At 46.8% G+C, this 20,996-nt stretch overlaps 1 protein-coding gene across 21 annotated transcripts in view; it reads right to left on the reverse strand.

Annotated features, from left to right (window-relative positions):
- Nucleotides 1–20,996, reverse strand: part of Epb41l3 (erythrocyte membrane protein band 4.1 like 3) — a 211,674-nt gene that overhangs the window by 67,128 nt on the left and 123,550 nt on the right. For 20 of the 21 annotated variants that reach the window (XM_040752870.1, XM_040752872.1, XM_040752865.1 and 17 more), the window contains exons 2-3: nt 13,973–14,187; nt 9,658–9,855 (exon numbers count right to left, since the gene is read on the reverse strand). In XM_040752870.1, coding sequence (XP_040608804.1) covers nt 9,658–9,855; nt 13,973–14,176 — 402 coding nt within the window. In that variant the 5' untranslated portion in view covers nt 14,177–14,187. Of the gene's footprint in view, nt 1–9,657; nt 9,856–13,972; nt 14,188–15,672; nt 15,723–20,996 lie in introns of those variants that run through there. The other variant, XM_040752868.1, reaches the window with a different exon arrangement.

Below are 20,996 nucleotides of genomic sequence, written 5' to 3' on the forward strand. Positions count from 1 at the left end.
TTTTCTGAGCCGGCTTTCCCCGGCAGAAGGCCAAGGCAAGGCCAAGGGGGTGTGCGTGCCCAGTGCTTCTTGTGGATAAGATGGTTCGCCTCTACGGTGAAGACAAACTCAATTTTGAGCCTGAAACACTGACCCAGCTGTTTCGCAGTGCCTGGAATGCAACAGACCCATGGGAAATCCTTCACACTGACGCCCTTGTAAAGTCAGCATAGCCCCTTAGCGCTTCCTGCACCCAATGCGGTGGCACATGGGCTGGATGCATTGCAGACACTATTAGAAAAATGCACAGTCAGACAAGTAGGAAAACTGCAACACTCGAGTCTTTAGAAGATGCCAGCACTCACTTGGCACGAATGCATCACTCTGTCCTGCAACAGACAGCAATTTCGAGGAGGTGCTCAGAAGAGTCTCTGAAGAAGACTGTGAAGCTGCTAGCGCAGACCAGACCTGCTGCTAGGAAGGAGCCTAGAGCATCGTGGAGGGCAGCAGCTGTCCTTGTCCTGGGGCCATGGAGCAGAGGCTCTGGTCATCATACAGGGCCTAGCTGCAGCTCACCATGTTGGGAAGACCTTCCTAAACAAAGCAGTGAGTGATGACGTGGACTCAAGCGGGGAAGGGTCTGGGGACTCGTCTTGAAGCCATGGAACAGGGACAGTAGCGAGCGGCTTCACATGGGAGCAACGGGGAATTGTGAGCAGGAAGACAGGATGAGGCTCTGGCAAGGGGAAGCAGGTGTGTTCTCTGCTACAGCCTCCCTTGAGAAGTGCTGCGGGGAATCGCGTAGAGCTGGCCTTACATCTGAAAGCTGCAGCCAAGAGTGAGCAGCCCTCTTGTGCGCACACACGGGGCCCAAGGTTACCATGTGCGGTCAAGTCATCATCTCTTGGGGACTGTGGTGGTTTGTGTCACCACTGACAGTTTCTTTCAGGACGCATGTGAGTCCTCTCAGCCACAAAGGTGGGGAAGACACCGAGGGAAGCAAATCCTAAGCAAGCAGGATAGATACGTAATACAGAAGGAACACCTGAGCGTTGGGATCGCCGGTAAAGAATGAAGTCATGCATGTGACTCCTGGGGGGCATCACAAAAGGCAACAAGCCAGACACAGTGGTGTGGCAAGCACGGAGGGATCAAGGTTTTTGGGGGTGGGGCCAGGAAAAGCAAACCCAGTGGCTGAGTGACACAATGTTAGAGAGTGAACACTGGAAAAACGAAGGCTGATGACACGGGTCAGCCAGAGCAAAGCTGTTGTAAAAGCCGAGGACAGGAGTTAGACAGCCTCCTCCCCCAGAACCGATGCAAAAGTTCTGGGTGCAGTTATGGGCATCCACAGAACTGCGGATGTACAGACAGGAAGACCCCTGGGGCGTGCAGAGCAGACAGGCTACTCAACGTGTCAATCTCCACATTCCATGAGAGGCCCTGCCTCAAAAACTAAGGTACAGAATAACTAAAGAAGACATCTGACCCCAACTTCTGCCCTGCACACATACACACATGTACACACACACATACACATATGTACACACATACTTACATGTACAAACACATACACACATGTACACACACATACACCCATACTCACCACATGTACACACATACTCATCACGTGTACACACACACTCATCACATGTACACACACATACACACATGTACACACACATACAAATGTACACACACATACTCACATGTACACACACATACTCACATGTACACACACATACTCATCACATGTACACATACTCACGTGAACATACACAGACGTGTACACATAGAGACAGGTGCATACACCCATGCATTCACGCACACACACTCATGTACACAGACACACATGCACACATACTCATGCAAGCAAACCCACATATACAAACACGTACATACACACATTAACATGATCTTATAGCTGGGGTAAATACAGGAGGAATTCTTCAGTGAACTGTCCTTAGCAGTGTGTAACGCGTTACCCATCACCGAATGACTTAAGCACTCAAGCTCTCAAAATCTACTTGGCTTTTCCAAACATAACCTATACTAGACGATGTCAACCAGAAGACTCTATTGTTCCTACTCCTCGGCCTCGATGCTCGCCTTTCCAACATTAATTTCCTTCAGAGGACTTAATAGGCCATGGCGACACTCACGACGGACTATTAAAGCTTATTACTTTTTGAAAATGAATACCAGGAGAAGAGGCTTAACTATTTCAGGAGGAAAGTCTGTCGTCTCCACCACATTTTAATGAGGACAAATGTCAATACCTTGGAAAGATCTCACGGCATCTCCGCCAGGTAAAAGACATTGCACGTTAACCATCCTCATGCACAATGTTCCTACGGTTACACAAAGGGCCATCCCATGAGGGAAGAAAGGTTAACTAATGTCATCCCATTCTCCAGGGTCTGGAAGGTGCTGGGTGGGGGCATGAGGTTAGACCATGAGACAGATGTTAGACATAACATGCCATCATCAAGAGGGGCACGTCACGGGAGAAGTAAAAATCTGCAGTCCCACAGATTGAGAATCTCTGATTTATACGTTTTCTTGAGCGAACAATATTTGTTCAGGCTGTGGAAATGTCATATATCATATTTTATATTTGCCTGTTTCTGGTAATTCAAGAAAGGAAGTAAGTGTTGGATCAAGCTCCTTCATTAGGGCAATTCTGTCATTCTCTCTAGAGCTTTGAAATGGTTCAGTCCCCCCCGGCCCCGAACTCATGGAAGTAAACAGAAAAGGTTCAGAAAGTGTTTTTTCCCCCAGAACTCATGGAAGTAAGTAGAAAAGGTTCAGATTTAGAATCATTCCTTCTAACCACATCTCAGAGGTAAAGAACATGGAATAGGAGTGAGATTCAGGCAGACAATCAAATAACCACCAACGCAGACCATTGGGAAAGTCCCTTCCTGACCATAGTTAGAAGAGGAGAGAAGCACACTTGGGACACAGCTTGACAATCTCCATGGCCCCTGCATGGCTACAGACGAGCATCTCCAGGTGGCTGCACGGGACAGTGTTGTTGCCACTCAAACGTAGACCTGTCAGGAAGGGATCTGCAGAGGCCTGAGTCTGGACAAGGCCTAACTAAACAGGGGCTAAGGCTTTCATGATGTTACCGAATCTTGCAAAAGCTACATTTGATTCATCTCAGTCTGGATTCAATTCTTTCTCTAGTGTGACTGGCCCAAAGATATGAATCTACCATGGATATGCCTGGGTTGCATTCTCAGGAACCGAGACTGACAGGATATTTAGGGGCTAAGTAAACTGGGAATTCACAAGGGGAGAGGAAGCCAGCAGGACCCTTTTAAACGATCCTTGCAACAGAAACCCGACAATACTGCCTTTCTCACGATGCTTCCGAGATGCCCCATCTGCTGTCCTAGAGCTCGCTACGCCCCAGGAGAGCTGTAAGCGTACCACAACCCATTTGTACACTACAGCCTCCTGTTAAATGTCAGAAGCCTGGACACACTGTGTCAGTCCACTTGCTGGGACCTCAGAGGAATGTAAACCAAACTACACTACCCAATGCTTCAAATATTGCACACTGATCAGCTGAGAGACAAAGATGTCTGCCCCACATACAAGTGTCCGGATGGAAACTGACAGGGCGATCATCATGTCCCGTGCCGCATGGGGAGGGAGAATTCTGTTTCCCTCAACCAATGGTAGCAAACTGGCAATGAGAAGTCATTTGTGTTCTCTGGTCGGTCATCGTGAGTATGAGATAAATCGTGTGTAACGATTCTGTTGGCATATATGGAAATCTGGAGGCATGGGAACATTCCCGAAGCATATATCAAGCTAGGCTGCCTGTATGACCTTTTCCTTTTTTTACAGATTGCAAGCACCCAAGAACGAAGTCTGAAAAATGACAGAAGCACAGGCCTCTCAAAGAGAGAACCACTGCATGCTACAGTGATGTGAGTCCGCCATTAAAGGGAAGTTTGCAAGAATACACACCGTGAGCATTGAAGCATAGGGCACGCTCTCAACACGGGTGTACAGTCACGGTGTTGCAGTGTGAGCATTGAAGCATGGAGCATGATCTCAACATGAGTATACAGTCACGGTGTTGCAGTGTGAGCATTGAAGCATAGAACATGATCTCAACACGGGTGTACAGCCACGGTGTTGCAGTGTGAGCATTGAAACATAGGGCACGCTCTCAACACGGGTGTACAGTCACGGTGTTGCAGTGTGAGCATTCAAGCATGGGGCATGATCTCAACACGGGCGTACAGTCACGGTGTTGCAGTGTGAGCATTCAAGCATGGGGCATGATCTCAACACGGGTGTACAGTCACAGTGTTGCAGTGTGAGCATTAAAACACGGGGCACTGTCTGAGTATGAGTGTACAGCCACGGTGTTACAATACGAGCATTGAAGCACGGGGCATGCTCTCACTCAACATGAGTGTTCCGTCACGATGTCAGAGACATGCTTTTTAATACTTCACTTTTCTGGATCTCTGGGTCTCTTCCCACTGCAGTACGGCTGATCAGGGGAAAATACAGCTATGATTTCCAAAGTAAAGAGGTCCACGCTAATCAACGGTCTGTGTGTGTGTGTATGTACATGCACGCGCATGCATGTGTGCACACATGTGCCTGTGCCGACCTTTGTGACAAATGATAACAAACTGGAAGCCATTTATTCACCAGTTGTCACCAGTCTGAGACAGAGAAGTCACCTTTCCTAGGTGGCTGAAAAGGCTCGTGACTAAGTTGTGACACAGCTGAGCCGTGTGCACGTCACTGAAATGATGACGGCAATCAAGTTAGCTATGGGAAGAACTTTGCTAAGTGCGCAAAGGACTTTCTGCCTGAGTCTGCCTTCTGCATTGTTCTAAAGTCCCCTGCAGCTGCCCATCTTGGGGCAACTTGTAGGGAAGCCACACGGCTTCTTCCACCAGAAGGAAGAGAGCTGTCTGAGGGAAACACGGCCTCTCTTAATCCATCTAGCTTCTTCCCTAGATCCTTTCAGTTTTAAGGCAGGGCATGAACTACCTACCCCAATGTTAACCTCTAAAACATTCTCTGTGTTCACTGAAGACGGACTCACTGTATCCCTGACCTCGACAGCAACCTCCCTAAGTCCTTGAGAACGACTCCTGGTCCCTCTGAAGGCTCATACTCAATGTATGCAAACGTAAGCAAATTCCCCAGTCCTTCTCCTGAGAAGGGTTTCAGATCACACTCTAAATTTTTCTGGGAGATGAGCTCATGTCAGAATTAATTTCCCCTAGCGCCATTATAAGACAGCTCCCATAATTCCCATTTCCTTAGGACAGGATACACTTCGAAAGTATTTTAAATCGCTTCATTTTTTAAATACATTTTTCTTTCCTTTCTTTGCGTGCGTTCCGTGCAGGAAACAGGAGCCCACACGCCCCGGGTACGAGTGTGAAGGACAGAGAACAACTGGGAGTTAGTTATTTTACCACAAGGGTTCAGGGCACTGAACTCAGATCGCTGGGCTTGGTGGCAGATGCCCACCCCCGCTAACCTATCCTCACCGGCCCTCGATAACACACCTTTAAGGCAAATATGTTCACTCAAATTCAAATGCCCAGTAAACTTCCTTAATCTCTTCTGTCTCTACGACGAAATACCCGAGACTGGGTAGTTTGCCAAGAACAGAAGTTTACTGGCTCACTGTTCTAGGCGCCTGGCGAGACTCTTCCTGCAGCGCTGTAACATGGCGGAGGATATTGCACTGCGAGACAGAGCTCTGTGCGCTGCTGGAGGTCTTGTTCACGTCTCCCTCACAGAAATATCAATGCCATGTAGGCCTTGTCCGCTATGACCTCATCTAACCCTGTCTATCTCCCCCAGAGTCCTTGCTCCGCATGCTGTTAACGGACAGGTTTCCAACAGGCAAACTTTAGAAAAACACATTCAAACCACAGGAAAAAAAATCAACACTTAAAGCTTGAGGAAGCTGCTTCAAATCACGTTCCTGCCAGATGGCAGGCTCACACACAAGCAGGATGGCCCTGGAGACACCATTAAGTCCAGGTCTACTCGACAGTTCAACGTCACCTGCACGGTCTTCCACAGAAGTGACCTGAGACTCCACAAGCAGGCCTGACAGCTCCGCACCCCTTTCAGTTCCTCCGCGTTTGTAATCACTTACACCCAAACACGGCTGTACCCAAATGATGACCAGGACTGGTGCCCCGCCAACGCATACTATTTCTTTTATAGAGCCAAAGGTTTATCTCCTTCTGGGCTGTCAACACACCAGCTCTGCCTCTCAAGAGCACGAGATTCCGGCCCGTGCAACTGTAGTCGGTAAGACCCTTCCCGACGTAAGAAGCCGTACTTCAGTGACATGATCCGGTTCTCTAAGGAGATTCAGTTCCGGGGAAACCAGAACCTTCTGTACCCCTACCCACTCTGTTTCCTGGGATGTCCATGGCACCGTCCAGCTACGCCTTCCCTCCACCCCACAGTTCAGGTCAAACACAGGAGGGAATGTCAAGCAGCAGCACCTCTCGGGGACCCAGAGAGGCACCATATGGATTTACCATCTTTTTTTTTTTCTTTTGGCCCAATCAAGCAGCAATGAATGACTCTCGAGAGCTTCACCACATCCTCTATCTTTCCCAGTAAGAGGTGGGTAGTGAACACACCCTTTCTTACCACTTGTTAGGACACTGGCAGCTACTTTGCTGGTGAACATTTTAGATCAAAAAAGCATGCTTAGTGGATGTTGCATGAAGAACAACAGATCCGAACAAACACTCCACAAAGACTCAGCTACAAATGCATCAAGAGCCTCAACGTGAGGTCATACACACTGAATCCGGTAGAGGACCAAGCGGGGACAGCTTTGGACTCACTGGCACATTAAAAAAAAAAGAAAAAACTTCCTGAAATGACACCCATAGCACAGGCATGAAGAACAACAATTAATAAGTGGGACCTCACGAAACTGAAAAGCTGTCTGGCAAAGGACACCACCATTCGAACAAAGCGACAGCCTACAGAGTGGGAGAAGATCTTCACCAATGATATACTGGTGACACAAATTTTACATCTGCAAGAGGGTTAGTATCTACACTATATAAAGAACTAAAAAAATTAAACATCAAGAAACCACATAACTCATAGGAATCCCCAAATACCAAAGGCTATTATTACCAACACCATCGGTTACTTCCCACAACTTGACAACGAGTCCCCAGTGCTGAAGATAACATTCATACATCTCACCGAACATGGAGAGGTGAAGCTGGTGCCCAACTAGAGGCATCAATCCTACTGATGATTGTTCACGGTACTAGAAGGTACTCCGAATGCTACTGAGGAAGAAAGGTAACCATCAACCCGGCTACGGGTCTTAACACAGAACTGCATACTGGTGAAACGTTACAGGGGTAACCGACCGCTTCCAACTTGGGTTTAAGGCCCATTCTATGAGATGAAACCCATGCCTGACACTGCCAAAGCGGCTCAGACCTGAGACCGGAGAGGTCTTGTGGAAAACTGAAGACTATTAATCCGTTAAAGGGACTGATAATGAAAAACCGCTGTACCAACAGATTGGTGTCTTGCTGAGCTGTCATCAGAGCTGACGGGAACCAATACTGAGGCCTGCAATTGGACAATGTGCAGGAGCACTGGATCCCAGACGGGAAGTCACCTCCGCGGAGCTCAGGAGAGGAGGTGAGAAATTCTGAGAGCACCAGGGGAGATGAGTGACTCCAACAGAACAGTGACTTCCAGACACACACGGCAGAAGGGATGCACATACGAACTCACAGAGGCTGTGGTAGCAGGGGCGGGCTCAGGCTCAACGCGGTGCCAGCACTGAGAAGGGGGAGCAGATACAGGGCCCACCCTTAGTCAGACAGTTATCTGCACCTGATACTTGCTGCCAAAGGAAAAAGATCAGTTTTCTCCAATGGAGTATCACTGGGTATAGAAAAAGACAATTCAGGGTAGGCCTCATGCCCAGAAAGAGCTGGTCAACAAAAAACAAATTCAATGGTGTTTTTGTTTTGTTTTGTTTTTTTTGGTTTTGTTTTTTGTTGTTTTGTAGTCTTTCTGTCTGCTTTGTTTGAGCTGGGCTTTTCTTTTTTTGAGTTTTCATTTTTATTTTTGTGGGTTTTCGTATTTTGTTTTGTATGTGCATGTGTGTGAGAGACAGAGAGACAGAGAGACAGAGAGACAGAGAGAGAGAGAGAGAGAGAGAGAGAGAGAGAGAGAGAGAGAGAGAGAGAGAGAGCGCATGAAATTAGGTAGGTAAGGAGGTGGATCTGAAAGGAACCGATGGAAGGGAAAACCTGATCGAAATAAAATATGATTGTGAGAATTTTTTCAATGATAAGGTTTAAAAAATGTATGCTTGTAAATCTTTCCAATTTATAATGTCATAAATGGAAGGTCAACATTGAAATGTCACTCAACATGATCACAGTGATACTTAATGTAACAATAGATTATCAAGTTAACTATCACATAAGGATCCTATACTCAAAAATCACAGGGATTATCTCTAAAGAACCCAAGTCATTGGGTATAAATTTAATGGGCAGAATGATACACGTTATCTGTCATCCCCAAGGCATTATGTCCAAACATGACATTTTATCCATGTATCATCTTCCCTAGAAAATAGCAATGACCAGGGGATGATAAAGCAACCCATTCATCCCATTATATAAATGCAATTAGAGCTATGGACGCTTCTCTTTGCACAGCAAATTTTCTCATAAAGTAGATCCTCACAGGAAAAATGTAGTTAAAAGAGCTAGTGGGACATGCCTAAGCTAAGGCTGATCATTCATAATTAATAATAAGTCTCTGTGTCTTTATTTGGGAGCTGGTTGGCGGCCCAAAGAAAATTCCAACTCCACTATCACACAAAATATAACTAGAATGACAAATAGGTTCTAAGAAAGGGATGGGAGCTGGAGAGATGGCTCAGTGGCTAACAGATCTTCCAGAGGCTCTGAGTTAGTTTCCAGCACTCATTCCTACAGCCCGTAAGTGCTCACAAACCCCAGTTCCACGGATTCTGATGACACCCTCTTCTGGTCTCTTCAGGTACTGCACTCATGTCCATATACTATCACATAGATAAACACATGTATATATGACTTTAAAAATAAAAGTATTTTTAAAGAGAATGGGGCGGATGAATGCAGAATGGGAGGACACACGGACACAACAAGGAGAAGTATAATATTTTACATGGAGACTCAGAGTCTACTACGTGTAATTTTTGTCTTCTTTTTTTTTTAAATCATTACTCAGAAAGGAAAGGACGTGATCATCTTGAGCTTTTAAGTTATCCAATTATTACTACGTATAGAATTTTACACAGGGTGTCCGGGCCATACATTATGCCAATAGAAAAGGTAAAATTGAAGTATCGCTCACAACCTGAGCATTAAAGCAAAGAGCCTTTTTAAGCCTTCAACGCCTTTGTCTCTGACATGGAAAATGCTAAGAGAGTCCATCTGCATTTGTTTTTATATATATTGTCACCATTTTGTGACACTGAGAACTTGTAGTAATCTAATCTCCCGTTAGAGAGGTAACCAACTGTGCTTTGAGTGAGGATGACTTGAGTTTCCCCGAATCCCGGGAAAGTCAGCTTGCACATTCCGCGGGCCCGCTCCCCGCTTTCAAGCACACACTTACGTCCACATCGCAGCCGTAGTCCGATCCATCCAGAAGCGTCACTTTGCACTGCATGCTTTTGGGTCTTTTCACGATCTTCAGTGGGGACCGTGAGAGTTTGCTGCTGGACGATTTCTGAGAGAGCTTATCGTCTTCAAGCTGCTGATACTCAAGTTGTTTCGCAGCCGCGATGGCGAAGTCCCGGTCCTTGTCGCTGACCTGTGAACAGCAACAATGAGCGCCTTTCATATCGGACAGGATATTGAGTTGCTCAGACACTGCACAGCTCCAGAGAGACAGACCGCGGTACCGTTTCCTAGAGGATGTGAGCCGTCTCGACTGCCATGCGAGGAGCAGACACACCGATTTGAAGATCCCTGAAGCCTGGTTACACCTAAATAACCCCATCACTCTTAAATGTACCACGAGGGGCTTTTCTCGGCTGACCCAGGACTTCATAGAGAAGAAAATTAGCCAATTCCATTAAGATCTCACGAGGCAAATAAGGAAAAGCCATTCCTGACTTCTCAGAGGCGTTGGAGAGCGGAGGTCTATAAACCACCACGGTTTTCATGGTTCACTAGATAACTTCTGCACTCCCTGACCCGTTAGACCCATACGTACACTTGCAAGATTCAAATGTTAAGGCTTAGAGAGCTGGGAGTGTTAATCTCGACGGTAACTTTACAAGAGGGAAGACACTTGATTCTGCTCTGCGTCAGTGCACGGAAGTCAGCAGAGCTGAAGTTCATCATAGTGTAATCCCCCCGGGGTCTGCTCCCTTCCTGGTAACGAGCTGGCGTGAGGACGCGTCAAATGTGCGTGAAGCTTTCATCTGCCTGATCTCTACAGTCTGTCTGTTCTGGGCCAGTCTCACAACTGCAGAGAAACCTCCTACGGAACATGAGACCCTCCCCTCACCCAGTCAGCCACCACCCCCCCCTGGCATCCCTGAACACCAGATGTTTCTCACCCACCCCTCTTCTTTTTATCTGCTCACCGAGATGGGTGGCGTGCTGTCGTGATGCGTGGCTGGACGGCACCCATGGCAACACCAGCAGTGCACAGAAAAAGAAAGACACCAATGCTCAGGGCTGACCCTTGAAATTCACACAGGATTTCTCACACAGAGGGACCACCAGCCGGGTGCTAAAAGGGCTTGGGATCTAGAGCAAAGCCGGCATTGGTGGTTTGTCATTTCAACTTTCACTAGTTCCTACCACTTTTTATTTTTAGAAGCAGAGTCATTTTTAGTGTACCTGTTTTAAGGCCTTTGATGCAGGTTTCTGCTTCCCCTGCATTTTCCTACCTTGGTGTTCATATATAAGATTGAGAATGTAGTCCCTTCTCCCACCAAAAGTATCCATGAATTGTAAGCAGTTCTTCGCAATGTGTATATATATCCAAACAAACCCAAAACCTAAAGTAGTGAATGGCTGTACTTCAACGTATGCATTCTAAATACTGATTCAGGAGGAATCCAAGTTGGTGGCTTAGGTTAAAATAACTAAGTTAAAAAATGATGGAATGGCCAACTTGAAAAGCCTAGGGAATTGAAAAAGTAAACTTCAGCAAGTTAATAAACTTGGTCCTACTATTTTGACTGTATTAAAACATCAAAATGGTCAATGCAAGAAATCTATGTCACTAATCTGGCCTTGACATAGTTTAGGGAGAAGTAAAATAATCCTGGAATTATGACCCACAATACATCTTATTAGATACTTTATAATTTGTATGACTCCAACATATTTAAACTGTTGTCTCATTACTAGAAAACTCAACTGAAGCTACTTTTAAATTTTGCTGTGAATCACCGTTTTCTATATACTACTCGAGATGAGACTGTTTGCCCGCCACTAAAAGTATCTGTATGAAAACAAACTTTCTGGCTTAGTTAAATGTCAGCTGCAAATGGTGTTTGCTTGCTTCTCTTGTGTAGATGTTAGGCAACCATCACTCAAGGATAGATCTTTCCGGAACCCATGAAATCGGTATCCACCACGCCTGGAAAAGCAGACCAAGTGTCTCAAATGAACTGCCAATTAGAGTCATGTGATGCATGGCTGTCAATCATTTTAGCAAGTCTGATGTCTTTCTTGCACAAAGAAAGTCTGTCTGAGCGTCAGAGAATGGAGCTTGCCACTAGCTAACCATAGAGGTCTGGAGGTCTGTACAGACAAACAGGAAGTGATGCAGCTGGGCAGAAACAGGATATAAGCAGGGAGAAACAGGAAACTGCTCTCTTCTCTATGGAGATGATTAGGAGGTGAGGTGTGTTGTGGCTGCTCCTTTTCTCTGACCTCTCAGCATTTCCCTCTATATCTGACTCTGGCTTTTTTTTTTTATTATCTAGACCAATTAAGAGCTCCATTTACACAAATCCTCCACTTAAGTCAATCTTCTTCATTGCTCTGATGTGTAGGTACTAAAAACTTCAGTTATAAATAAAGGTCCACAGGACCAAGGAGGCTAGGAAACTTCCCGAAGGGTCACAGAATTTAGCAAATTCAAATCCAGACACATTTTAATCACCATTCTATGACCAAATGCACTTAATTGTGTCTCTAACATCGCTTCCAGGTATGAAGCAAACATCTTTGACGAAAGACCTTCAGAATGATTCATTGTTAACATTTTGTAAAGGCGGGAAGGGTCTCCCGAAGCGGGCCAATGGTGTCATGAGACAGGATTTACTCAGGAGTCTGCCCTGTGCATCCAGGCACATTTCCCTCTGCAGATTCAGTATCGTATCCATTGTTGGCGTCACAAACATTTGACTACAGGCATGGCCCGTGTAGCACCACAGAGACCACATATATGAATGATATGGTCCCTTGAGACGTGAGAGCTGAATCAGTTAGAAGGGCTTTGGGGAAAGTTGTGCAGGGGAGCTAGGGGGCAGAAGCGGATGGTTCATTGTATATGTGTATGGAATTCTCAAGAACGAAGAGAAACTGATGTAAACATATAATTCCTATTGCTTCGCGATATAGTTGCCATTGCAAAAATCCCCCCCCAAAAAAACCAAAAAACAAAACCACTACGCAGCTCATGTGTCCGTGGTGGTCTGTATTAGCAGATACATGAAAGTACAGCTGAGACACTTACGTACAGTACGTAGTAACTAATTACAATAAATGGACATGTTACTGGATTAAGGATTTACTATAACACACTTTTAAACAACATTGCAGTGTGGTGTTCCCACTTACAGAAAAATGTTTACTGCAGAACACAGTCAGTTGCTATGACAGCTGCAGTACACACCACAGGTTTGCCAAAGTGTCTTGACTGCATGGTTTCCTTCAGCTTTTAAAGACGTTATTTTATTTTATGTGTATGAGTGCTTTGCCTGCATGTACGTATGTGCAGCCCACGTATGTGCCTGGTGCCTGCAGAGGTCAGCAAAGGGATTACCATCCCCGGAATTTAAGTTCTGGAGGGTGTGAGCAATGGTACGCATTCTGGGAACTGAACCCAGATCTCCTGCAAGAGCAGCCAGTGTTCGGAATTGCTGGGCCGTCTGTCCAGCCCCATTCACGCTATCTAGGAAAAAAAAATGGGAACGTGCAAATGCCACGTGACCACAGTAACACACCCCGCCTCATAGACAAGGGTTCAATGTCATAGTAACGTGTCGTGATGGAGTCTTTCACCCAAGCTAGCTTCATACCCATTCATTCAACATCTGCTAACATTTCTGGCTACGCAAAACCCTTCGGAACACTTAAGAGGTCAGTCATTCCTCGGTAGGCTTAGCACTCTAAAACACTAGGGTTTGAAGTTCCCAGACTATACTGATTCATCCCTGGCCATTCTTTTGATTTTTACCTACCTATTTGAACTTACTGATTTTTATTTACGTGATAAGAACGCTCAGTACGCAACCCCACTACTGCGCTCCATCTCACAGAGGGCAGAGGTAATCGCTCCCGATATCCCCTCACACTCACAAGGAACACCACCACAAACCTACGGATGTATACGTGGGGGGGGCTCCCCAAATCAATAGTCACTGGAGGTTGATGGCAATGCTTGGGTCAGAATAATGGCTGGGGAGAAACAGCCAGAGCCCTAGCGGGGCTCCCAGCTTGTGGTCTGCCCTCCAGGCAAACTCAGATCTAGGCAGTAGTTCAGCCCAGTGCAACAGCTTTAATCAAAGTCAGGAGGTACCAGCCAAGGATGAGGAATGCCCCTGACTCAAAGCCTTCAGCAGCAACACCACCGGCCTCCTTGAGTGTGAGAGGGCAGAAGCGGGTGACCTTCAGAGTGGCACTTAGGCCTGGGAGGACCCTCCCCTGGGTGACCCTCCCCAGAGACTCCCCAGGCTCACCTCCCTCTTCACCGGGGTGCTGTGTGCAGCAGCCTCAGGGAACTGCTCTAGGGCTGGAGGCTCCTCACCGCTTCCGCTTCCGCTTCCACCGGCAGGCTCTGTTCCTGGCTGTGCCCCTGGTTGTCCCTGAGGCCCTGCTGCCTCCTGGGGCTCAGCCTCCTGGTCTTGCTTGGATTCTGAGTCTGATCCCGATTCGGTCGTCATGGTTGATTGTTCTGAAAGCAGAGAGAGGGGCAAGGGGTCCTGTCAGCAGCTGTGATTATCTTCCGGGAGAACTAGCGCGGAAGGGAGGGGGAGGGAGAGAGGCACTGTGTAGAGACACGGCAAAGAGTGTGTGGTGCTCACAGAGGCTCCAAGCAGATCCGTAACACAGTAAAAAGAGGCACCTCAGCCAAGGAAACAGTCTTCATAACACTGGGCTCTAGGCAAGTCTGTAGGGTATATTCTTAATCAGTGATGGCCCATTGTGGGTGGGGCCATCCCTGGGCTTGGTGGTCCTGGGTTCTGTAAGAGAGCAGGCTAAGCAAGCCATGGGGAACAAGCCAGTGGGCAGCTCCCCTCCGTGGCCTCTGCATCGGCTCCTGCCTCCGGGTTCCTGCCCTGCTTGAGTTCCTGTCCTGACTTCCTTCAGTGATGAACGGTCATGTGGAAGTGTGAGACAAGCGGACCCTTTCTTTCCCCCACAAGTTGCTTTTGGTCATAGTGTTTCATAACAATTAAAACCCTAAGTGGGACACACACAAACTAGAAATCAGTCGACAGGGTCTCTTCATAATAAATGGCGGCCACAAGTGAAATTTCGAAATCATCACACTAATTAGGGTAGCAGATGAGGGGTGAGCGCTTGCTGAATATGTGTATCCTAACACCTGTGAAGGATGAGCTGCAAGACCAGATATTCCGCAGGCTTCTCAACTCTGCACCAAGGACTCTCCCACGCCCCGCATCTATGGGGCTCTTGTAGCAACAGCAAACGTCTTTCTTATTGGTTTTCACCCAATGCTGCTGCTATTTCCTCTCGAATTAAAATATACAAATTGCAGGGAGCCTCACACCATCAGCATATGCCCTGTGGCTGGAGGGTAGCAAGTATCCTCCTCTATCCCCCCCAATGTCTTTCCTGGCTCCCTTCTGCCCGTGAACACTAAGAGTTGTCTCTGTCTCACATCTCACACAAGAAATTCAAAGACCTTCCTGAGCAACAGGCTGCCACATCCTAAAAACACACCTAGGGACACAAAGCTACCACCTTCCAACAGCGTGCTAAACCAGACTAGCACTTTGTGCCTCGGTTTCCACATGGGCCAAACGAGAAAGGCTGAACACGCCCAAACCCAAATACTAGACTTCCTCAGTCACGTTTGCCTCTTGCCCGCAGAAATGCCCCGTGTCTTAAAAACAAAGCCCATTCTTTCCGTGTGTAGTAAGAGAGATGCTACTTGACTTTTTAAGTAATCTGCATAGGAATGGCAAATGTCCTACAGATAATATTATCTTTTACCATCCCCTTTCACAATTCTAATGACCTGATTTTTAAGAAAAACCAAGAAACATTCAGAGCCAAGGGCCTTAAGTAAAGGACACATGCATTGGTATGATATGGGGGTTACGCCACTGTGACCAGTGGACTCCACAGCGCACCTGTGGTTCTGTAATCAAGCCATTTCAAGTAAAGGGACGTGGCAAACGCCAGTCAGTACCTTGCCCACATTCTTCATGTAGGGTTCATCCTCTCAGTCACCGGCTATCTCTTCTGTTGGATAAAAGACACATCAACTTGGCATGTGCTGAGCCTCCCTCAGCCATGTAAATATCAAACCCAGAGCAAGACTGCGAGCTACTCCACCATTGCACATTAGCCTTTTAAACACATCCTGAAAGCAAATATTGCCTTTCCTTGGCCTGCTTACTCTGGAATCTGGTATGCGTGCAAAGGAATTGTGTGCGTGTGTGTTGGGAGCGCGGCAGGGGGGGGGAGGGCTGCTAGCACCGTGGAATTCAGATTCCATGATGACTTTCAGGAAGGCTGAAAGATAGTTCCAGCAGTCAATTCATCTGAAGACCAAATACAAGACAGCCAATGTGGTTTAGCAGCAATTACAACGCAGTACCCCCCAACACGCCCTTCCTTCTAGCCTCAAGGACTGCAAGATCTAAGGCAGTGGTTCTCAACCTTTCTAATATCTCCTCGTGTTGTGATGACCCCCGACCATAAAATTATTCCGTTGATACTTCATAGCTGTAATTTTGCTGTTAGGAACCGTAATGTAAATATCTTGTATGTGACCCCTGTTGGGGGGTTGGAGGGAGTCAGGACCCACAGGTTGAGAATCACCGATCTAAGAAACACCCATTCCTTTCTGTCTTCATTTAGTTCAGCTATCATTCCTCCTAGCTTGAAGATGTGAACAGGCATGATGATAGGATCCAGTCTGGACAATAAGGCGACTAGAAAATAATACACATCAGGCACCGTTACTGGGCCAACGACCTACGGCTGGATAGGTCACAGGGCTGTAATGGAGAACCTCACACTACCATCCTGTTAAATGGACACAGCAATAAACAGACCCCCCCCCGGTAACTCATCTTTATGCCCACAGAAAAGCGCGTCTGCAAAGCTTCACTCCGTGAAGCTTCTTGTTGCAGTGGACAGTGACTAACGCAGAGACCCACGGCTGGTCAAGGGGCAGCAAGTGAGAGAGAGTTCAGAACACTCAGCCCTAACGGGGACATCTCTATCACACCTCCTCCACCCAAGGCTCGGCAGTCATTGAGGAAGAGGAGGCGGGAAGACCCCCAGGAGTCAGAAGCAGATACAACAGCAGATTGTTCTCTAGACACGGGGGCAGCCACACCTATGAGCTCACAGCGGTTACAACAGCACACATGGAACCTGTGCAAACTTGAGCCAGACGGCCACAACCCACTCGTGGAGTCAGGAGGTGGACGAGGAGGCCAACACCAAGTCCCACCCATGAGTCAGGAGCTACTGGTAACTGACAGCCACTGCAGGAGGGAAATCGGGTCTTCTTTGAGGGTGCAGTCCCCGGTGGGTTGACCGTGCTCTAGGGGATGGCCCACACCTAAGTATATGGATAGCACAAGCCGGATTCAGTCATTTAGTAATTTAAATCTTGTTTTTTTTTTTTTTTTAAGGAGGATGCGATGGGGAGGGGAGGAGCGAGCAAATCTGGGAGGAGCTGGGGTGAAAAAAAAAACGATTTGACTACATTGCGTTGCGTCTTCCAAGAGTTAATGAAAAAAGTATTTTTAAAAAAACATTATTTGGTGTGTAGGTCATCTTTCAAGAGGCAAGCCTCTTGCCCTAGGCGTCCACTTTGGCTGGAAGATGACAACTAATTGCATGGTTTTCTTAGATGCGTAAGGAAGTCAGAGCTGCCCACCTGCGTCTGGCTACGCCATGAGGCAGGGATCCGGGTGTCTCCCTTAGCATGCACAGCTGCAGCCAGTGTGCTACACAAAAGGCAGAGCTGCACGGGGCCCTTCAGGTGCTAGCAAGTTTCTCTCTCACATGCCCTCTCGTCCCCTCTGAGCCACCGCCCCGTTTTAGCTGGCGATTCTACCACGGCTTTGGTGTGGCTCTTGCAGCCTACATAACTGACCATCGGCCCACGCTTGTCTGCTCAGCGGATGTCCTTGTCCGCATGCCCTTGGGTCTTGGGGTTCAGGGCACACACCGTTCACTCTGCACTCGTTCCTCTCTATTCCATTATTCCAATGGGGGACTCTATTCTGGACCTTCCTCTCTCTCCAAGTTTTCTCCACAGCCAACGGCATGCTTCCCAGGGCTGTAAATACTTCCTGTGCCCCCTCATGTCCCCCCCCCATCCCCAGCTCAGGTCTCTCTTCTGTGCTCAGAGCTGGGACCAAACCATCCACCTGCCAACATCCCCCAAAGCCTTTGTTGCTCTCTACCTAAGCTGTTTCTCCATATCCTCTCCGTCCCTTGCCTCAGAAATGGCAATGCTGTTTTCTTCCAAGTCGCAATTCCAGAAACCTGGCATTCCCCTTACCTTGTTTATCTAATAAAAATGAATGATTCCATTCCCCAAATCCACTTGGAACTGGCTCCCTGCCACCACCTGAACCCCATCCTTTCTCTACGGAGCCCCCCTTGCCCCCCAATTCTCTTCCCAGTTCCTTCGCTGCTCACCTCTGTCTAAACTTCATAAAACATACATCCAATCTATGACGCACTGGTGGGAAGCCATTAACAGCTTCCCAATGCACACAAGTAAAATCTAAATTCCTAATTACTGTGTCCTTAAAAGCTATGGCTAGGACCCAACTCCCTGCCTGGTGGCCACCGTCTGTTCCCTCCAACTCAAAATGAGCTCTCTTTCACAGTCTCTAAACCATATCAGTCTTCTTCTGCCTCAAGGTTTTGGAGACGTGGAAGACGTATTTTTCCTTGCTCTTAAATAGTCAATTTCCCATTCTTCAAGTGTTGGCAGAAAAGCCCTGCTTGGTCACACAGCTGTTTTATCTGTGTCTTTCCTGTTACCCAATACTGTAGTCATTCTCTGCTCCCGTGAGATTCTATCTATATATCTCAGAGTGATATTCATGTGTATTTATGCTCTGATAGCCTCAACAGCAAAAAATAGCCAGGAATGTGATGCTAAAATAATTATTTAAAAAAGCTAACTTCTTTTATTCTTAGGTATACATACTTAAGGGCGTAAAAAAGACTCTTCCTCATATTTCTTAACCTTTGGGGGCAAGTCTCTCACGTAATTAGAGATTCTTGTTTTATGGTTAACTAGACAGAACTCAGTTAAGTTTCTGAACTGAAGACCCTGTAAAATAGAGCTTTACACAAATACTACAAATTACATAAATACGTCCGGGAAACGGGAAAAGAGAAACATTTGGTTTTCCTGCTACCCGGTCAGAAACATGAGGCTGTAGTTGGCACTAACGCAGCCCACCAGAACATTATTGGTCTCTTCACTAGAATGCTTTTGCCAAGCAGAATGAAAACCTTTCCAAAAAATCAAACGGAGAGGCTTAGCTACTTCACCGAATCTCTATAAACAACAAACAAAACACCAGTCACTGATCCGTAAGATTAGAAAAACATAAACGACTATGAGAAAGGGGGTATCTTAAACAAAGCTCTGTTTTTTTCCTGTATCAGGTCAGTTCTTACATATAAATCATGTTCATGTTGCCACAATAATTTGGGATATCGTAAAGGCCTGTTTGTTATGTTTTATGAATATATTCAGGATTCTTTGTTGTGTTGTTATGAGTAGCTTAGCAAATGATAGCTATAACTTAATAAACAGATGTCAAATTGTTAGGGAGGACAGGCAAGATGGCTCAACAGGTAAGGGCACTTGCAAGTTCAACCTCCAAAATCTACACGGCAGAAGCAAAGTCCTTGAAATTGTCCTCTGACCTCTACATGTGTACTGTAGCATGCACACACACACATGCTCACATACACATGTACACAGCACACACACACACACACACACACACACACACTAAATGCACTAGAAAACTTAAAACAGCTAAACCATACACAGATAAAAGAGGTAGTGCACGCCTTTAATCCCAGCACTTGGAAGGCGGAGTCAGGGGGAACTCTGAGTTCAAGGCCAGCCTGGTCTACAGAGTGAGATCCCAGACAGCCAGGGCTATGACAGAAACCCTGTGTCAAAAATCAAGAAGTCTAGAATCTCATATCTCGTCTCAAGCTATAAACGTTTCTGTTTCTTTTTTTTTTTTTTAATAATCTTACGGGATAGCCATCAGCAAGTAAGTGTATTACAAGTGCCAGGTATGATGTTGCACGGATAACTTATGTGTTTTACTTTTCTGAGTTGCGCAGATGAGAAAAGAGTCTCTTCCCTGGTGAATGAAATGAGGCAGGTGCAGAGACAGAGGCCCAGGTCTTCCCACTTTCACGGTCTTCGTGTGATTCAGCTTTTCTCTTTACTTGTTTCTTCAACACAGGAGCAACTTAAAAAGGGAACCTGTACCACGGATCTCTCACATCAGTATAGTGTAAGCCTGCAGTGAGAAACGGAGACCGAAGCCACAGCGCTATAAAGCGCTCGCTGTGCAAGGAAGCGCAATAGCATCCCCGCATCCACGCACACAGTCAGTGGCAGCGGGGTGTGGATTATCCCAGTGCTGGGTGAGCAGAGACCGGCAGCTCCCCAGTGCTCACTGGCCAGCCGACCTAGCTGGTTCAGTGAGAGACCCTGTCTCAGAAACAAGGTGGAAAGTGACAGAGGAAGTTGACCTCTGATCCTTAAACACATGCACTGCAGCCGCATGTGCATATAGGTGTGTGTGTGTGTGTGTGCACATGCATGTGCATGCCCACAATGTACAAATGCAGAAACTCTTAACTACTCATCCAAACGAGGTTCGCTCTAAACGTGGCATCATCTCCAGACTGACTCAAGACGAAATGTAAGGGAAAATTTAAGGAAATATCCCAGTGATGGGGAAGTCCTGTGTATATGTCAATAAAGCACTGTTGGCCAATAGGGAAGCAAGATGGGTGGGACTAGGAGTCTAGGAGGACTCTGGGAAGGAGAAACACAGAGAGTCATCATGTAGCTGCCATAGGGGTAAGAAGTCCAGACCCTTTTCTCCAGTAAGAGAAATACTTAGATTAACAATTATGGAGTAAATACTTAAGTCAGAGCTAGCCAGTAAGAAACAAGCAAGGCCAACAGCTTCATAATTAATACAGTGTCTTGTGTATTATTTGGGGACTGCAATTGTGGCAGGGCCCAGGTGGATGGCGGGGCAGGTTGCTCCCAACATCCCAGGGCTGATGTCAATGTTGTCATCCTAGTTATGCTCCTAGTTCTTGCTTTCTCTTTAATTCTAAGACCCATCTCCAGGGCACAGAGCCAGTGTGTTGGCTAGTTTTTATGTCGGCTAGAGTCATTTGGGAAGAGGGTACCTCAGATGAGAAAAGGCCCCCATCAGCTTAGCCTGTGGGGAGGCCTGCATTTTCTGGGCCAATGATTGA

Source organism: Mesocricetus auratus, unplaced genomic scaffold, assembly GCF_017639785.1.
Source record: "Mesocricetus auratus isolate SY011 unplaced genomic scaffold, BCM_Maur_2.0 Super-Scaffold_100010, whole genome shotgun sequence".
Taxonomy (NCBI): Eukaryota; Metazoa; Chordata; class Mammalia; order Rodentia; family Cricetidae; genus Mesocricetus; species Mesocricetus auratus.